General features: G+C 35.1%; 1 protein-coding gene across 4 annotated transcripts in view; it reads left to right on the plus strand.

The window, feature by feature from the left end:
• CNKSR2 (connector enhancer of kinase suppressor of Ras 2) overlaps positions 1-20368 on the plus strand; it is a 257232-nt gene that overhangs the window by 152997 nt on the left and 83867 nt on the right. For 2 of the 4 annotated variants that reach the window (XM_032619801.1, XM_032619803.1), the window contains 3 exons: positions 1306-1517; positions 18174-18263; positions 19889-20103. In XM_032619801.1, the coding sequence (XP_032475692.1) occupies positions 1306-1517; positions 18174-18263; positions 19889-20103 (517 nt within the window). The remainder of the gene's footprint in view (positions 1-1305; positions 1518-18173; positions 18264-19888; positions 20104-20368) is intronic. The other 2 variants (XM_032619802.1, XM_032619804.1) reach the window with 1 other exon arrangement.

A 20368-nucleotide genomic window follows, 5' to 3' on the forward strand; every position in this document is an offset into this window, starting at 1 on the left:
TGTATACTGAGAGAGAAGTATAGTATACTGTAGTATAAAAGTATAATATTTTTGGTGAACTGAAACTCATATTTTAGAATTGACATTAGCTTTATAAGCTCATCACCATCTCATAAGACTTAATAGGTCACTTATAAATTTGTTATTTTTATCTGTCTTGTTATAATTCAGTTTATTCTGTGGATTTAAGATTTCAGTCTTGGCACTTAAAATTAAATTTTATCTGGTTTGATAGTATTCATGGCACTGTTTAGGGTAGAACTGGAAACAATTAAGAACTAGGAAGAAATAAAATTAGTGATCAACAAGGAAAAAAACGTTGCATTTACATCCATAGTCATGTTCTAGAATATGAGCTTTTCTAATAGAAATTTTATAGCTAGTCAGTGAAATTATCATAAAATAAGCAAGGTTCATTTTAACTAATCCTAAATGGAATATTTCTACCAAATTATTGTCCCAGTCACCTGGGCTGTGTGATTAATATTTACTATGTGTGAGTAACAGTTTTAGGGATCCCATAAATTTAAATTAGAGATTTTTCACTTCAGAATCCTATAGAAAAAAAAAATCAACTTGCCACCATCTTAAATCCCATTCTTAAACTCTATATATGGTAAGGTTTCTCCACCCTCTCTCCACAAGAAATGTTGCTGATGTGTAATTAAATTTTGATATATCCATTTAGAATGAGTTCCATGAACATATCTTTTTTTACTATTAAATGAGATAATACAGTTTAAATACAGAGAATAATTCTTTTCATTAAGGTTTATTTTAACTTAATAACAAGCTGTTTGAAATTCTTACAACACCAGTTTATATAGTGCTAACTTAGTTCTTAAGGTCACAGTACCCTCACAGAAGTGGTAGTTCTTAAATACATCTTTGTTTTTAAGCAGTGCAAATATTACCATGAATCAATTAGATAAACTGGCAGAAGAAAGCTACATTGTTAGCACTGTTAACATTATACCTACTTTCTTAAGCACTAAAAGGAATTTATAAGCTAAGATGATGTCTTTTATGTGCCATAGTATTGAACATGGACTAGAGCAGGAGTTAGAAGATCCATGGCCTATGTCTAGCTGTGTAACCTTTAGGCTAGTCATTTAACCTCTCTGAGCCTTGGCTTCTTTTTTTTCCTGCAAAACAGGAATAATTTAAAGTTGCCCTATAAACCTCAGAGAAAGTTTGGAAAGATCAGAAGATATATAGGAAGGACATTATTACTACTTTAGACTGTCTCTGTCATTTTACCACTGTAACACTTTTCTACATCCTTCTCCTTTACCATCTCTTTAGGGATGAAAAAGGAAACCTTCCTTGTGAAGACCTCAGAGGACACATGGTGGGCAAGCCAGTGCATAAGGGATCTGAATCACCAAATTCATTTCTGGATCAGGAATATCGAAAGAGGTTTAATATTGTGGAGGAAGATACTGTCTTGTATTGTTATGAATATGAAAAGGGAAGATCAAGTAGTCAAGGAAGACGAGAAAGCACCCCAACTTATGGTAAGAGTTCTTCTCTTACATTGATGAAAGAGCTTATGTCTGGTATGGGACTCTCAATTTCTTTTCCTAGGCTTTTGGGTTGTGAAAATTACTTGATAGCTTTTGAATCTTTATAATTGATCTGTGTCTGTCGTGTGCTTCCAAGTGGAATATCAACAATATGAGGCATGACATTAAAATTTATTCCAAGTTTTCCAAAAATAAGCAAGAATAGTAGGTAGCATTTTAACTCATTAATGATTTACGGAAACCTTTTTGACTCACATGTAATTTTTGTAGATCAGGTGTTGCAAAACTGGACTAGTTCAAGGGTTTTTTTCCCCCTTTTTTTAATGAATATTTACTGTTAACATAACTTATTTTAAATAAAATTTCCTTATTTCTCAGGTATTAAAAAATCTTTAGATGGACTTTTCTGGGTAAAATCTCATCTCAATTTTTGTTTTTTATAAGAAGCTGTAAATTTTGAGTGGATTTTAAATAGGAAGGACATAATGTATTTAAAGCAAGGATGGGCCTAGAGTTACCATGTCCCAGGATTTTTTATCTGACTCCTGTTTTTCCATGCATGACCCAGAAAGTAACCCAGTCACAAATACTTAAAAATTGATATAGTGTAGCTGTAAGATTTGCAGATAAAGTTGCCAAAAGTTAAAGTAGTAACACCTATGGTCCTATTGCAAGAATGAGTGTATTGAACTGGAATTCTATGCTCCTTCCTTTTCAGTTTTGGGGGAAGGGCAGGATCCTTGCTGATTAGTCCAGACTTGATGAGTGGGAGCTGAGCAGAAGGAAAGTTGTTTCTAACTTTCTCTTTCCACCTGCCTCCCTTACTTTTTCACTATGGCCATATGCCTCCCTCCTGTGGTTCCGAAAGATTACCTACGTTATTACCCACGCCCTGTTTCCTTACAGCTCTTTGGTAATAATTATGTATGAAAAGTTTTGGCCAAGACGATCCTAAATAATAGGAACCATACCTATCTTGCTTTGTGTTATTCTCTGTACATGTGCTGTTTTATCATGTGCTCCTCCTCAATTATACTACTCTGGTGGCACTTATTTTGAACTGTCATAAATTGAAGGTATTTGTACCTTTGCTTTTCTCCACTATTATATTGTAAACCTCTGCAGTATAGAGGCCTGCCATCTTTTTATCCCTGCCCCTGCCCCATCACATGAGATTTTTATTTTTGTTAATTCGTTGCACAAGTACTTATTGACTACCTATTATTGGATAGGCATTAATGTATATCAACTCTTTTGTTATGTCCCAGAATTTTCTGGCTATTTTCTACTTGTGTTGAAGTAGATAAGAATGTTTAATTTAAGGGGAACTTATAGTCACCAGATGAAGTTGATTATTGACAGCTTTATAAAAAAATAGTTTACTAAGTTCTTACTTAAATGGCTCTGAATTCTTAGTTCCTTCAAACTATGGTTTAAAGCACCTAGTGCTATCACGTTCCACAGATCATATCTCTTCCAATAAAATAGAATACCATTTAAATTTTAGAAAAAGTAGATATCCTTTAGATACTTGATATACTTTTATAAACCACGTAGGAGAAAAGAAATGTATATATGCTTAAAAGAGGGATAACGAAGTAAAAGCAAAAGTTCTTTTACTTTTGGTCATATAGTCTGAACTTTCGCTAGAGATACTTACAGATACTTCAGTAGAGATTCCCTGGCACAACTTGAAAGTTGTTCCAGGTAGCTAGCAGTTCAATGTATATTTACCTTTTTAAAATCAGCTCTTAAATAATAAAACTTACCTTTCACATATGTGAATTTGTGGCCATAGTATTCCCAAAGATTAATTCATTTGTTAACTCATTCAGCTAATATTAGTTGTGTGCATCAGGTCAGCCAGGCACTTGGGATGCAAAGATGAATAAAACATAAATCTTCCCTGGAAGGCAGTCACAATGCAGAGGGAAAAAACAAAGAGATGCAGTACAGCCACTTTAGGTAAGTAAGAAGGTGTGAACAGAGTGCTGCAGTAGCCTGGGAGCTGAAGCCCCAGAGGCTTCCTAGGAAGTCACATAAATAAAAGTGACGTTTATGCTTGAGTTTTAAATGATGAATAGTCATTATCCAGGGTTTCTAAATGCTGGTTATCCCCACTAAATACCTGACACCTTCTCAAACCTAGATCTGAGATCTGAGGGTTTATATAAATCTCCCAGCCCAGACCCTAAAGGTCCCAAGTAACTTCAAACCTTAATAAGCAATAACTGATGACAACTTCTTTATTTAACCTATAAAATGGTCCCATTACATCGACCCCCAAGTGTGACAATATTCTCTTGGATTTAAAAACAATGACAATGAAATACTTGATCCTGCTGAAGTATATTGAAAACAAAAAAAACCCTGAAGTTACAAAAAAAGTCCACATTTTATATTTTCTGAAAATGACAGTAATTTAACCTGTTAGCACTTGTGTAATACCTTAAAAGGCATTGTATAAGTCCTTTAGCCTTACAGTGTTCAACTTAGTTCTTAGCTACAAATACCCTTGTCTTCAAGTATGTGGACTTAGTCACCATTCCTACCTATTAACTTCCCAGCTTACCTGTTTACTCAAAGAGGTTTAGAGTTATAAGAGTCTAAATAGGATTTTGAGAAGCAAAGGAGAAACATGATACAGTTTTTTTGTTCGTTTGTTTGTTTTTTTGCGATACGCGGGCCTCTCACTGTTATGGCCTCTCCTGTTGCGGAGCACAGGCTCCGGACACGCAGACTCAGCGGCCATGGCTCACGGGCCCAGCCGCTCTGCGGCATGTGGGATCTTCCCGGACCAGGGCACGAGCCCGTGTCCCCTGCATCGGCAGGCGGACTCTCAACCACTGCGCCACCAGGGAAGCCCCTTGATACAGTTTTTAGTGTGTGCTTTTGGTTTCATTCATATGGTAGATATATAAGACAAAAATATTTAGGGAAGCTCTGTTATAAGACACTGTGACATAGAAACAGATGGAAAGAAAAATACTTGAAAATATACTAATTGTGAGCTTTAAAATGTATTGATTAACCAAGTTCTCATTTTATATCATGAACCCACTCTTTGTGGCTAAGAGTGAATTAAAAAATTAGTTATTTGCCCTAAGCTGTAAGATAAATACAGTATGGATAGACAGTGGATGGCCAGTCTAGAAAATAAGTAAATAATACCTGTTGGGATTTATGTATGCCAGGCACTCTTCTAAGCATTTAAAAGTCATTAACCCATTTAATCCTCACAACAACCCTGTGAGGTAGATACTAATAGAATCCTCACTTTACAGATGGGTTACATAACTTACCCAACTAGTAAGTGGTAGAGCTGGGATTAAATACCCATGGATATTTGTTGACTCTACCAGTGGTACTGGATAGCTAACTATTATGAAAATAATTTGCAAAAGTGTAGGAAAATAATTTCCAAAAATTTCATTACCCCTTCCAAATTCAAGCATTTGATTTTAGGCAAGCAGAACTAGATCTGTTCGAATATGTTTTTCTATATGTTTTGTATTTCCTGACACTATAATAAACATGCATTTACATAGACATGGCCTTAACACACCTTAGGAAAAGATAGCTGAATTGAGGGGTACGGTTAGCAACAATGTGTATGCCCTTTTTAAATGAGAGAGCATATAATAGGTTTTACTTTCCTAAAACAATAAACAAGAATGATTTCTGGAAATACAGGTATAGTAGGTGAGGCAACCTAGATTAGTGATCGCTGGCATTGACTTTATCATCAGCCATACTTGGTAATCCTGACTGCCATCTAATTAGTCCAGTGTGACCTTAAGAATGTTACTCAAGGCCTCAGTTTTCTCATTTGTTGAATGAAGATGATAATATCTGCCTGATAGACTTTCTGTTAGAATTTAATGACAACACACTGTAAATTGCCTAGAAAGTGCCCAGTATGTGCTAGATATTTCTTTTCACTGTTGTCATTATTACATAGAGACTTTAATGTTGCTGAGAAAATAGATCTTGAGTGTTTTTACCACAAAAAAAGGATAACTATTTGAGATGATAGATGTGTTAAATAGCTTGATCGTGGTAATCATTTCACAATGTTTATATATAATATCAAATCATCATGTTAATATATGCAATTTTTATTTGTCAATTATACCTCAATAAAGCTAGGGAAAAAAAACAAAGAACTGAAATATCTCAACAGGTAAATAATAATATGAGCCATTTAAAAGTCTTTCAAGAATAAGATGGAGTGAATAAACAGAAAGTTCAGAAAAAAAAAAGAAACTTTAATGTGAAAGTAAAAGGGTGAAAAAAGATAGCATTAAATCACTAACTATGTGGTCTCATCTGCTCATGCTTCAAAGGCAAAGGTTCAAATTTGATGAGATCAGTTGCTTGGCAGCTTTTCAGAATGGTAATATTTCCCATCAGCTTTCCCTTTTCACTGTTCACAGACTCCTTGCCCTTGCTGTTCCATCATAGCACATTTCTGTGCATAGAAACCTGCTAAAAGGTAGACACAGTTGGCTGAGTCCCTTTGTGGTTGTGAGTGGTCATATTTTATAAGAATAGGATAAAAACATTTTTTACAGTAATATTATAGAATAGTATTGGTTTGAAGGAATTCAGACCTTTTCTGATTTATTGAAAATCCAGGACCTCACAAAAAGCACGTGAACGAATGCAAGGTTGGTATTTTACAAGTGCTCCTCAGAAATGTTATTTGTACACACTGTGCATTGAGGAAAATTAATTTCTGTAATATTATACCTGAACATTTTCCACCAGAGTAGTTGGGACAAGAGAAAACCAAATACCATGTCCCTTTTATCCACAGGAATAGCAAATGGCTTGAAGTGATGTAACAGTAGCATGGTGAAGGACTTATGGGCAGTGATACTGTGAACTGAGTTTTATCAGTGTGAGGTAGGGATATGGTCTGAAGTTTCCAGGGTCTTTCATACTTCAAAATCACCTTTCTCTGTCTTACAACTTCATTCTATCTTTTGGGCAGTTAAATTAGAATTAATAACATTATTTCAAACATTTCTTAAAGGTACACGTAATACATTTGCATTTCTTTATTTCCAAATAAAAGCTTGTTCCCTTTCCTGTGATTTTTGCATATAAATTATCTTCCTTATCAAATAAAAGTTCAGCTGTCATTCATCAGCTATGCTAGAGAGAAAAGAAAATGGGATTCTAACCACAAGAAAGTTCTGTGCTCAAGTAAAACGCACTACTTCCAAAGCAGAACTAAACATAGAAATAGAAATTAGTGAATCAAAAATTCAGAAATATGAGATATGTACTATACTCACAGGAATCCTTATTCCTTTGGACTTATTTAATACACTTCATAAAGACTGCATGTTAGTTAGCTTCACAAAATAATTTTGAATATCAAGGTGATGGTGATAAGGGACCATGTAACTGATGGAGAAGTAGTTCAGCAATATTTTGGCATAGAAATAGAAAATAGTCTGTTCCTAATGTAAAAATTAGAGTAATCACCTAGGGAAGGCACTCTTCTTTAATTTGTATAATTTTACTGATAGAAATAGAGCATGAGTTTTGAGGTCAGATAGACCTGAATTTGGTGCCAAGGCTTGGCCTTTAATAACTGATTGACCTTGTAATTGAGCCTTAGCCTCACTGTGTTTTTGTTTCCTTATCTGTAAAATGGGATAGCAATACTACTTTTAGTGTTTTTATGAGCATTAAATGAGATACTATATCTCAAGTACTTAGCACTGGTCTTGCCTCATAGAAAGTACTCAAGAAATGGTGCCTAGGGACTTCCCTGGTGGTCCAGTGGTTAAGACTTCGCCTTCCAATGCAGTGGGTATGGATTCGATCCCTGGATCGGGGAGCTAAGATCCCACATGCCTCACGGCCAAAATACATAAAACAGAAGCAATATTGTAACAAATTCAATAAAGACTTAAAAAAAAAAAAGAAACCATGCTTACAAGAAATGGTGCCTAAATGGCATAATAAATTACTGCTGCTCATAAATAAAAGTGTCTCAAAGATTCTGAAGTGCTGATGGATCAAATTAACACTTCCTCCTTTCCTGTGGAGGGACTTAATAAAGAACAAAAGGAATGGAAGTATTCCCTCCGTTTGGTCCCTCTACCTACCCAATAAATAACCAGCCATTTAAATCATACCAATTAAAAGAAATATAGAATTTGCTTGTTTCTTTTGGTTTGGTTTTGAAAAGTAGAAGGAAGAGCATCAAATAGCTCATAACACTAGAAACCTTCGTGATCCAAGTCTTCTTTTAAGTTCTGTTATTGAAATCACTACCTCATATGCTAGGCAGAAGGGCCTAGTTATAACCTCTCAGCATCAAAATTTTGAAAACAGTTCAAACCCCACACCTTTTTAAAGTTTAAGATTAGTTGCTTTTAAAAAAGGATAGTGAAAATAATATGTGAAATAAGTTAAATAGTTGGAGACTTTCAAAGAAATGAAACCTGGCAAGATCAGATTGCCCTGAAAGAATTGAAGGTACTAGGTAATAGATAAAACAGTAAGCTTAAGAAAAAAAAAACTTTTAATAAAGTTCCAGAATATTAATATGTGGATAAAAAGGAAGGATTAGCAAACCAAATCAGCAAAGCTGATGCAACTATTAGAGGAAAAGAAAAATTCTTCAAATGAATTAACACAAAGATACTAGTGCTTCCCTTAAAGACAAAATGGGAAAGCCAAGAATAGAAACAGTCCAACTCAGAGATTCTCAACTGGGGTCAGTATTGCCCCCTAGGGACATTTGGCAATTTCTGGGGACATTGGTAGTTGTCATAAATTGGAGTGGAGGTGCTACTGGTATCTAGTGAATAGAGGCCCAAGATGCTACTAAACATCCTACAATGAATAGGACAGCCCCCAACAATAAAGAGTGATCCAGTCCAAAACATCAAGAGTGCTGCTGTTGAGAAACCCTAGCTAAATTAAGAAGAATCAGTTGCAGACAAATTGAATACAGAAGCAGATGTATATGACTAGAAAATCAAAGAGCCCTTGTATGACATAGGACCAATTGCCTTTTTTTTATTCAGAGAATCTGGGAACTTACTGCTCTGGAAGGATAGACCTGCATTTACTCAAACTTAGCATATTCTCTATAAGGTTGTGAGTATCTGAGATGACTTACCCTGCTCTATAGTAGAAAACCTAATCATGACATCCCCTGCCTGGAACAGGAGGGAACTCATTGTGCCTAGTTGAAATCGGAATGCACTTTCCCTCAATGGGAAAAAGATATAATAAATGGTAGCAAGGTGAAATTTAAATAGAGTGGTTAGTGTCTGCTTTCAGATCACGATGTGGCTTAAGTAATCCAGCATTTTCCTATGTATGTTCTTCAGATCACTAGTTCTGAAAGAGAATCTTTGTAAATGAAAGAGATTACGTGGTTAAATAAGATTGGGAAACTCTGCATATTTTATCCCCCTCTTGGAGATTAATAAATGCACATTAGCATACTAAAGGCTTTGAAAATCTTGTTGAATTGGGGTTAGCTTATTGTTTCCCACATGTATTTGTACATTGCATCTTTTTTGGTTTTGGTCACAAAATATTTATTAACCTCCCAATGGAACTAATGTTTGATGGAATATATTTTGGAAAGGCTGAAATAGAGTTGCAGCTCTTCTTAAAGACCAATATACCAATGATAAAATTTCTTTGTTTTAAGTTGCAAACAGCTGACCTAACAGATAAGCATTTGGAAAAGCCTCTATTCTTAACTTGAAGTCTGCCCCAGCAGACAGCTTGTTGAATGTCATCTTCATTTTTATTGTGCAGAAAAGCCATTTTCTAGAGTAAATCTTATTTGTGATGGAAGTCCAAACTAAAGTAATAAATATTAACTGGAAAGATCAGTGCATGGCTCCTCATAGAATTACTGGTATCACTGCAAAACAATTTGCTAGCATCATGAAGGAAATAGAACCCTGGGGATAGAAAATGTCAAGTGTTATAGCCAATCTTGTTAAAAGAGATGACTAAAAATTATACACTGATTATCTTAATGACTGGAGACATTAGAGGAAATAATTAAAAGAATATACAGCCATTTAAAAGTATGACAACCTAGCATCACTTTATAAATAACACATCATGTCAAACCAGTTTATTTTCCATCTTTGTTAAGGGATGGACAACAAATACAGTTACATCTACAGTTTATGTTCTAATCCTCCATTAGTTCTTTACCTATAGCCTTTAAGAACTTTTTGCAAGAGTTGCAAACTGGCTGGGAGTATACTTTTTTAAAAAGCAGTAATCATACATGTCAGTGAATTATTTTTGAAGAAAAATGAATTGGATTTTTGTGTAATGCAATGGTCTTGAATTCATCACTGAGGCAATTTAATGCAGTGAAAAGAGTACTGAAATAGAAGTTCAAAGTCTACATTCAGAGGCTGACTCCAAAACTAATTATCGGTGAAATCCTAAGAAATTAACTGTGGTATGTGTGAAGTTTTTCATCTCTACCTTTCTTTCTAACTTCACTGACTAATATGATCCCAAAGAGAAAAATATGTGAAAGGAATTATAAAGTTATTACGTCATTTTGTTTATTTCAAATGAGGGTCTTCAGTTGACGGTCTTAATCATTGTCCTTTTCGCTTTTCATGAGAAGGGGTGACTGTCTTCTGTAGGTTGATAAGATTTTCAAGATACTGCTTTTACTAAGATCTTTAAAAATGGTTTGCTTTAATTGTAGTTTTTAACTTGAAAATGGGATGTTTTTAACCAAATACTATTTACCCCACATCATCTTTCTTTCCCACAATTGTATTGCTGAGCACAGCAGGGGGCAAAAGTATTTAGCAGAGCTCATTGTTTTTTTACCCACCAGAGCCTTCAAAAGAGAACCCAGAACTCTTTTTCCGCTTAGACAGTATTTAAACCATGTGAATCCTTCCCCGTCTCTGTGCACAGTGGCAGCATTTCAACTAAAATAACCTTTCTGAACTCCAGTGTGTACAGCACATTTGCTCTCTTGGTAGAATGTAATTTGATTCAAAATGTAATTAGCCTTGGAATCAAGTGTTAAAAGTTCCCTATAATTTTTGATGCAGTTCAGAATTTTCTCCTTCAACAATTTTTATGTGAGTCCCCATTTAAAGTCTAGATCACCTTTAGGAAGTGATAGGAAAATTCACAAACAAGATGTAGCTTATTCTTTGAAATGAGATTTTAATTGTTTTTGTTCTCCATTAATGCAACTGAGACGATTTCAAATTAATAATCATTAGGTTTGTATTTGATTTATATTATAAGGCATTAAATCCAGTACTTAAATAATCATCACATTGTGATGTTTACAAGCCACTTTTTCCCCAAGCTCTTTTATCCAGAAATGAAATTTTAAAAATATGGCCCTAGGGATCAGAGTGCCCAGTTTTTACTTATTTTACTAGATCCAGATATGTTGCCTTTATCCTTAAAAAATTACTGACTTTCCACTTAATTCAATTTTACTCCTCTTTAAATGTGTGGTTCTCTACCTTAAATAATCTCGGGATGTTTTCCTAGAAATGCAGTCAGCCATCTGAAAGCAGTTTTTCTGTCTGGTATGTGGGGAGTTTGATGGGTGTATGTGGCATGCTTATAGCTTAACATTCCTTAATACACTCATTTTCATCAAAATATTGGCTAAAATATTCAGAACAGATGTGTATATGTGTGTATGTATATATTTTTTCTCCTTAGCCTCTAGAGAAAGCTTCTTTTGTGAGCATTAAAGGATATATCAGACGTAAGGAGAAATTTCTCTGCAGTCTTTTTTTCCAACTCTTTGACAACAGTAACTGAGAAGATTACTTCTCAGATGCTGTATATCACCCTGAAACTTAATGATTTTAGCATGTTGGGGACAGAGTTTTTAAAAGGTAGGGGAGGGATACAATTGAAAAAGGCAGCAATTCAGTAGTATTTCAGCATACATCATGGGTAGCTTAATATGGGAATGTTTCTAGATAAGAAATCAGGAGGCAGGACTTCTAGTTCTGGCTTGATTACCAAACAGCTCTGTTAGGCTCAATTTGTTAGAATAATGAAAGTGGTTGGTCAGGTTCCTTAGAAGGAAGTGAGGGAGGGAAAGTGAAAAGGGGGGGAATGGAAAGTTGACAGGAAGGAAGGGGAAGGAAACTTTGAAAATAGAAACTAACCGTGTAGCTTGGACCTTTTTAGTCCAATGTATGAGGAAGGTCCCCTGTTTACTTTCTTAGCAAGTCATCAGTTAACAAATATTGAACTGTTACTATGTTTAAGGCACTGTGCTAAGTGCTGGGAATACCACAGGTAGACAGAGAAATTTTTGTTCCTTTGTGAAATTTACATTCTAGAATAGGGACAGAATTGAAGCAACTAATTTAATAAATACTTATTTGACTATAACTGGCATGCTATTTTAAAAAAGCTACAAAAGAAAATAAAAACAAACATAGAGGAACCCAACCTAGAACAAGGTCAAGGAGAGTATCCCTGAGGAAATGACATTTTTGCTTAGCTCTGAAGGATGCATGTGAGTTTAGGAAGAGAAGAGGAGACAAAAACCAGAGGAAGACAGAATCCTGGGTGCCAGGTAAAAAAAGTGTTTCAAGAAGGGAATAATCCTCTGTGTCAAATGTTGCAGACAGATCAGAAAAGTCAAGGGTTCTGAGAATTGTCTATTGGATTTAGCAACATGGAAGCACTAGTGACCCTGACAGTAGTAGTTTTAGTGGAGTTCAGGGGGCAAGAGCTTAATTGGAGAAGGTTCAAGAGAGAGGAGGAAATTCCACATATAAGTGAGATCATACAGTATTTGTCTTTTTGTGTCTGGCTTATTTCACTAAGCATAATGTCCTTCAATTTCATCAATATCATCACAGATGGCAAGCCTTCCTTCTTTTATGGCAGAGTAATATTCCATTGTATACATATACCACATTTTCTTTATTTATTCATCTACTGATGGACACTTGTATTGTTTCCATATCTTAACTATTGTGAACAATGTTACAATGAACATGAGAGTGCAGATATCTCTTAGACAGACTGATTTCATTTCCTTTGGATATATACCCAGAAGTAGGGTTGCTGGATCCTATGGAAGTTCTATATTTAATTTTTCGAGGAACCACTCTAATGTTTTCCATTGTATACTTGAATTTTGCTAAGAGAGTAGATCTTAAGTGTTCTCACCACACACACACACGCAGATGGTAACTATATGAGGTGAAGGACGTGGTAACTTGATTGTGGTAATCATTTCACAGTGTGTGTGTGTGTGTGTGTCTGTGTGTGTGTGTGTGTGTGTGTGTGTGTGTGTGTATAATCACATTGCAAACCTTAAAAAGTCATGCTGTACAGCCTTAATGCATAACATTTGAGTTTGTCAATCATACCTCAGTAAAGCTAGGAAGAAAAAGAGGAGGAGAGAAATTGGAGAGTGAGAATAGAAGTGAGACTTTAGGAGTCTTTCTCTAAAGGGGACCAGAGAAATAAAGTGGTAGCGGGGTGACTGTTTATTGTCGAAGAAGGGTTTTTTTTTTAAGGTTAGAGAAATTACAGCATGTTTGTATGCTAGTGGGAATCATTGGGTCGAAAGGGAAAAATTGATGCTACAGGAGCAAGTAAGGTAGAATTGCTCAAGAGATGCCCTTGAGTAAGAAAGAGGGAGTAGAATCCAGTGAACAGTCCAGTAATTTGGGATCTCCCTAATGTCTAGCATCCTTTCATTCAAGCATTCAAAAGAAATTTAATGAATACTTGCTCTGGGTCAGAATCTTTGCCAGGAACTTCCATAACAAAGATATGTAAGTTCCTGCCAAGAAGTAGAGAAACCCATAAACAGACAGATACAATACAATATAATTAAGGATCATATATACAAAAGGCACTAGGGAAGAGCTAAGGGAGCCCAAGAGAGTGAGCAATTAACTCTGCCAAAGAGCACTGTAGCATTTGTAATAGCATTGAAAATGCTTTACTGTCTAAGGAAAAAGTTGGTTTGTTTTCAAGCAATTCTGTACACTAGTATTAAAACATAGCAATTTCATATTAAAACAGAGTGTTAGATCATTATAAGGCATTCCATCACATCAGTATTCTTTTTTTTTTCTTAGTAGATTACCAGTTTATTATAAAAGGATATAACTCAGGAACAGCCAGATGGGAGAGATGTATAGGGCAAGGCATGGGGCAAGGGCTTGGAGCTTCCATGCCCTCCCTAGGTGCGCCACTCTCCTAGCATCTCCACCTGTTCAGCAGCCTGGAAGCTCTCCAAACCCTGTCCTTTTTTGGTTTTTATGGAGGCTTCATTGCATAGGCACAATTGATTAAATAATTGGTCCTTGGTGATTAAACTCAATCTCCAGCCCCCTCCCATCTCTGGAGGTTGTGGGAGGGTGGGGAATAGGACTGAAAGTTCCAACCCTCTAATCACATGGTTGGTTCTTCTGGCAACCTGCCAATAATTGGAATATTAACCATTGTCTTTGCTTCCAACAGTGGATCCCTGTCGGACCCTATCTCATTAATATCACTACTCTCCTGAATTATCTATTTATTGTTTCTTTGCTTTTTTAGAATAGTTTTTATCAATTTATATATGTCCCTTATAATATGCTGTTTAGTTTGGCTTGTTCCTGGACTTTCTAAAACTCCTATCTGCTTTTTCTTTTTAGATTTAATATATCTTTATTTTATTTTTTAACCATTTTTATATTGAAGTATAGTTAATGTACAATGTTGTGTTAGTTTCAAGTGTACAGCAAAGTGATTCAGTTGTGTGTGTATATATATATATATATATACATATATATACATATATACGTATAGATATGTATAGATTCTTTTTTGAATTCTTTTCCATTATAGATTATTACAAGATATTGAATTATAGTTCCCTGTGCTAAATATTCTTTAAATTATATTTAAGGTTCTGTTTGTGTTTAATTGCAGCTAAATATAGTTCATTATTTTTAAAAAGCTACTTGCCATTAATTTCAGAATAAAATTCAAACAAAATCCAAAAGTATTTATCTTTGACTTCTTGAACATTTATTAGACTACAATAAGAAATACAGTGCACAATTCCTGCCTCTATAGAGATCTCAGTTAGAATGCTCCAGATGTGCAACAGATATGAAAAGCCAAGTAACAGAATAATAATTTAACTATGAGATACTAGCACAGATTTATCACAAGGTTTATGATGATGTGTCAAATGAACTCTATAATTAATAAATGTTTCATGCTTAGAGGAATAAAAAATTTCTGTAAGAGGAAGTAGTCAGCAAAATTTTTAAATGGGCTTTTATCTTCATGTTTTTACTATATTCTTGACTATTATTAATTTTCATTATGAATTAGTAAATAGCGTTATTACATAAAGAGATACCTTTCAATTTTCCAAATTATTTTTCAGAGATTTATTACTAATTTATGCACAGTTACGTCGGAATGAGTCAGATGTGTTTAATAAGCCTTAAAAGGTCATACGAGCATAAAAATACTTTGCCTGTATTAATAATAGTGTACATTTGATTTAAATCTAGCAATAATGCATGTAGAACTCTTTTTCTTAGCATCACTATAGCATCAAACCATAAAGATTTTTTTCCATTTGAACTTTGCTGTTATGAAATTAAAACACTGCTATAAATACACAGTGGCAAGCATTTCCAAGCTGCAGTCAAAGATCTATATATTTAAAATTAGAAATAATTTAAGCTATTGTCTGTTTTTTAATTTGCCAAAGACTGTTGTTTACTAAATCTATTTCAATACTTTAGCACAATAAAAAATTTATAAAAGCATTGTTTATAAGCAACATTATTTGTTATAACTAAACAAATAATACACTTTACTTTTAAAAGTACTTATTTTGATTTGCATTGCTAAAATTCACAGCTTTATTAACTAGTAAAAGCAAAAACTTGATGTCCCTATAAAAGTAAATTTTAATTAAGACTTTTTATCTCAGTTTTTTGTCTGGTTCAATATATTTTCCTCAATTTTGTATCAGCAATATACAGTATACTTCTGTTTAAAAAAAAATCACTCCATAAAAAGTCAGTGTTTAAACCTTCTGCAAATTTTTTTCCTATGGTGAATGATATAACCAGACATAGCAAAGGCTTAATTACATTCTTTCATGGCTTAGTTCCATGAAAATCTCAGAGAATATGATGTAAAATACAACGAATACAATTATATATTTTGTATTCTATGTGAGAAGTTTCTTCTTGTTTTTGTGCACATTTATTTGACTCCAAACAACCAATCAATTCTTCAAAAACTATCAGACTATTTTCTTTCTTAGCGAGAGAAAGTTAAAACAACGCTTATTTGTTGGATTTTTCACTTTTCAAGAGATTTTCTTAGTGACATGTAGAAACAGTGTTAGAGCTGTTAACTATTTCAGTTTCAGTGCCCATGCTGAAATGGAGTTTATCCTTAAAACCAGATTCTAAAGAAATGAGTTGTAAGAACTTTGAAAATATAGCACTCATAACATTGAAAAGCTGGAGGACTGATTTTGGAAAGCAGTTGAATAGACATGACAAAATGAGACCTTTCCTAAAACCTTTATGCCACCCTGGATGGGCAGAATATATTGACGTGCATCAGCTTACCCAAATTCCCTCTGTAAAATTGCAGAAATCTACCCCATGAACATTTGGAAACTGAGATGATCATTTATAAAGTTGTTTGCACACCTTGAAAGGAAGCCATTAAATAAATACTTCGTTGGGGGGCCTCATTAATAATTTTTTCATGTCTAGGGCTTCCCTGGTGGCGCAGTGGTTGAGAGTCTGCCTGCCGATGCAGGGGACACGGGTTCGTGCCCCGGTCCGGGAAGATCCCACATGCCACGGAGTGGCTAGGCCCGTGAGCCATGGCCACTGAGCCTGCACGTCCGGAGCCTGTGCTCCGCAACGGGAGAGGCCACAACAGTGAGAGGCCCACGTACTGCAAAAAAAATAATAATAACAATAATAATAATAATTTTATCATGTCTAGTTCATCCTCAGACTTTCAAAGAGCTTAGGAAAATATACTAAGTAAGCTGTATCAGCATACGTAATAAAATGCCATAAGATTGGCACATTTTCCTTAAGAACATAATGAGAAAGAAGTATCTTGATGGATTTTTTAACTCCATGGAGTGTTCATAGCAATTTGATTGTGAAATGTATCTGGGCAAGGAGCGAAGTGAAGAGGACATACAGTGACCAGGAAGTGTTGAAAGGTGGGAAGATTGGTAGATTAAAGGAGGAAGAATTGTTGGAGTGCTGTAGGGGATGTGCTAAAAATACAGAAGGTGGTAGGAAATTGGGGTACTGGGAAGAATTAGAGCCTTTGCAGGTGACAAGATTAAGCATATGACCACAAGAATGGGTGGAGGAGAGAACCTCAAGAAACTGAGAGGCCAAAATATTGGAGGGTGAATATTGAAGTCACCAAAAATTACTACAGAAGTAGTGTTTGAGTGCCTGGGTTTGAACCCTGGTACTACACACTTACCTACTGTGTGTCCTTGGGTAAATTACATAACCTGTCCCAGGCTCTTCATCTGGTAGAATGAGGGTAATAGTGTATTTCTCATAATTTTGATAATTAAACAATTTAATACTTATAAAACCCTTAGACAATATGTGGCATATGGTAAATGATATATACATGTTAGTACTATTATCATGATCATCATAATCATCATTATTATTATGACCCAGTCCCACATGAGTCTTTAATTTTCATTCATTCAGAATTTATGAACCTTCACAAAGGCCAACTGTAATGTTGGTTAGTAAATTTATATGCCAGACTTTGTGCTGGGTATCCTTTTTAAACTTCAGTATGATTTTCTTTTGGCTGTTTTGTGCTTCAAGAATTTCAAGTTGATCAGAAATAATACACTGCAGCCTCACCGAAAAGCTATCCTTAAAGTCTGTGCCATGAGTTCTGCTTGCTAAAGTAAAATAAAGATGCTTTTTAGTAAGAACACAGACCCAGAGGGAAATGGGACGGGCCAAAACAGTGATTACTTGGAACTAGAAACTAGAGTTCACAATAGCAAGAGATGCTTGGGGCAGACCCAGCTTTAGGCCATAAAAGAGAGTATAGCCGTATTGCTGAAGAATAGTGGTATCCAGAAAGCAGATAGGAGTTAGGAGGCAGTGAAGATGGGAAGTTAGTATTGTGGTGTTCCAACATGAAATGATGGGTTAATGTTCTGGCAGGCAGGTTAAACCCAAGGAGCTACTATCCTGGAGATTGGCTATCAAGATAAAGACACTTGGGCATTGGGGAATAAGACAGATCCAGTTATTGAAAATGAAGTCACTAAAATGATGATCCTCTTTGTAAAGGGCCACATTCTTAAAGCCTGGGGCTCCTAAGAGAGCAAACCTAGGCTGTTCTTTATTATTTATAAAAAGCGCCTTAAGTTTGCATTATCACCTGGCCAATTACCACAGGCAGTTTCACCTTCTGGCTCAAAACACACATATTTTTCACCTTCACAAATGCCAACCATAATGTTGCATATGAGTGAGTGTGTTTTGCAGACTGTAGCTAAAAGTCCGTTTAAGTTTGAGCGGACGTGGGGAAGAAAAACAATGTGATGTGAATTTTGTTCTCTGTGTTTAGGCAAGCTACGACCTATATCTATGCCAGTGGAATATAATTGGGTGGGGGACTATGAAGATCCAAATAAGATGAAGAGAGATAGTAGAAGAGGTAAGTGTTCTAGAATTTCAGTGTAGGCTGGGTTGTTGAAACAAAAAGCAAATTTAAATGTTTTTTAAATAGGATGTTGTGGCTTCAGTGGAAAACTATTCATTCTCTCATTGACTTTATGATACACCCAAACCAACTCAGACTAACCTTTAACTATCTTGATCTGTTATTAAGTAGATATCTTCTCTGAATGCCTCCTAAGGGATTCAGGGTAGATAAGTACAATGTAAAAAATTAATATCTGAGTGTTATTTGAAAGTTAGTACTTGGAAAACAAGGTCAGAAGTGTGAAACTGCATAAAAGAATTAAGTTCAACAAATAGAAAGAGTTTGTGATCAGTCCCCATTGGTCCGCAATGCCAACCTCACTACTTTTGTATTAATACAACGTTAAATTGAGCTTTGAAGCACATGGGTAAAAACTAATAGAAACTGGGCCAGTGACTCTAATGAAAACCATATAGAAATGGAAAAAAAACTGCTTTGCTTTTTTTTCTCTTCTGTTTGCTGTTCAGGGTTATCTTCTTACTTGGGGGTGGGCTACACTTGAAGTATCTACCAAAAGTAAGTTTTTATGTTCACTTATCCTGCCGTTGAGGTGAGCAGTAAAGAGAGCAACTGGAAATTTTGCTACTAAATGGGATTCGACCAAGTGTGGATATGGTGGGCCCAGTGGGTCATGCTGCTACTTGCATTTTCTGAAATGAGATCCCTAAGGTTATAGATGAAAAATAAAATTATTCAAAACAAAGCAAAAAACTTTTCATAGAACCTAAAGTCACTAAGCTTCCTTTATAACATGTTTAACCCACTTGCCTGTTATTTCTAGCCAGTGTGCAGAATTTATTTCATTAATACACAGGTCCACAGACTACACAGGGATAAGTAAGCATGACTATCTGCTTCATTAGACTTCTTAACACTTGTTTCATGGAGCGAGAATTTCTGAAAGTGTTGGTAAATATAGGATCATTGACAGATTCCTTTACATCTATGTATTCATTCCGTCTTCCAAACTTCAGTTTCTAACCTCATTTGTTTTATAGAATTAACCAAGAAAAATATAAAAAGGGAAACACTTCTATGCCTTCTCTGAGTCACTCTTTTGGGAGTTGATATGATAGTGACATCTTGGGGGAAAAAGGCCTTATGAAGCATTGTACTAATAGTTACAATTGATAGTTCTGGCTATCAATTTAAGCATAGGTTTTATGAACTAAGTTTCCTCACTGTTGGTCCATAGTGTGGGTTTTAACTTCTCCAAGGATGCTCCCTAGCCTGCCATACGTCAGTGTTTGTCATCAAATTTTTGCAGAATCTCCCTGGGGGAGCTTGTTAAACATTTTATGAGCCACACACCCAGAACGTCTGATTCAACTTCCGCAGGTGATTCTGATATAGTTTGTTCAGACCTAAAACTTGGAGAAATAAGCTATAGGCTATCTATTTCCTGTTTCCCTATGATCCCAAATAATTAAGATCCTCTATATTTTCACTACAAAGGTATTTCATAAATGAAGTCAAGTTACATTTCTGAAACAAAATCTCATAGTACAATTAAGGAAGAATAGGAACTTTGGAATATTTGCGTATTTACATTGGTCTATTTATCTTCTTTTATATAGAAAACTCTCTACTCCGATATATGAGCAATGAAAAAATTGCTCAAGAAGAATACATGTTTCAGAGAAACAGCAAAAAAGACACAGGGAAGAAGTCTAAAAAGAAGGGTGATAAGAGTAGTAGCCCGACTCACTATTCATTGCTACCTAGTTTGCAAATGGATGCACTGAGACAAGATATCATGGGCACACCTGTGCCGGAGGCCACACTATACCATGTAAGTAAAATTTCAAAGACTCTATGATAATACTTTCATTGACAGACTCTTTTTGGTAAATTCCAGATTATTTATTTTTATCCTCTTGTCAGATTTTCACAAAAGATCCTAAATTTAGATGTTATGCCCTGAAAAAAACGTTGAAAAGAAATGATGGCTTATTGCTTTGCTCTTCAGTTCATATGTTCAATGAGTTCATGTGTTGTAGCAGGTTATATTTTTAATGAAATAACTTAATATGCACAGAATTTATGGAGACTAATAA

This window comes from Phocoena sinus, chromosome X, assembly GCF_008692025.1.
Source record: "Phocoena sinus isolate mPhoSin1 chromosome X, mPhoSin1.pri, whole genome shotgun sequence".
Taxonomy (NCBI): domain Eukaryota; kingdom Metazoa; phylum Chordata; class Mammalia; order Artiodactyla; family Phocoenidae; genus Phocoena; species Phocoena sinus.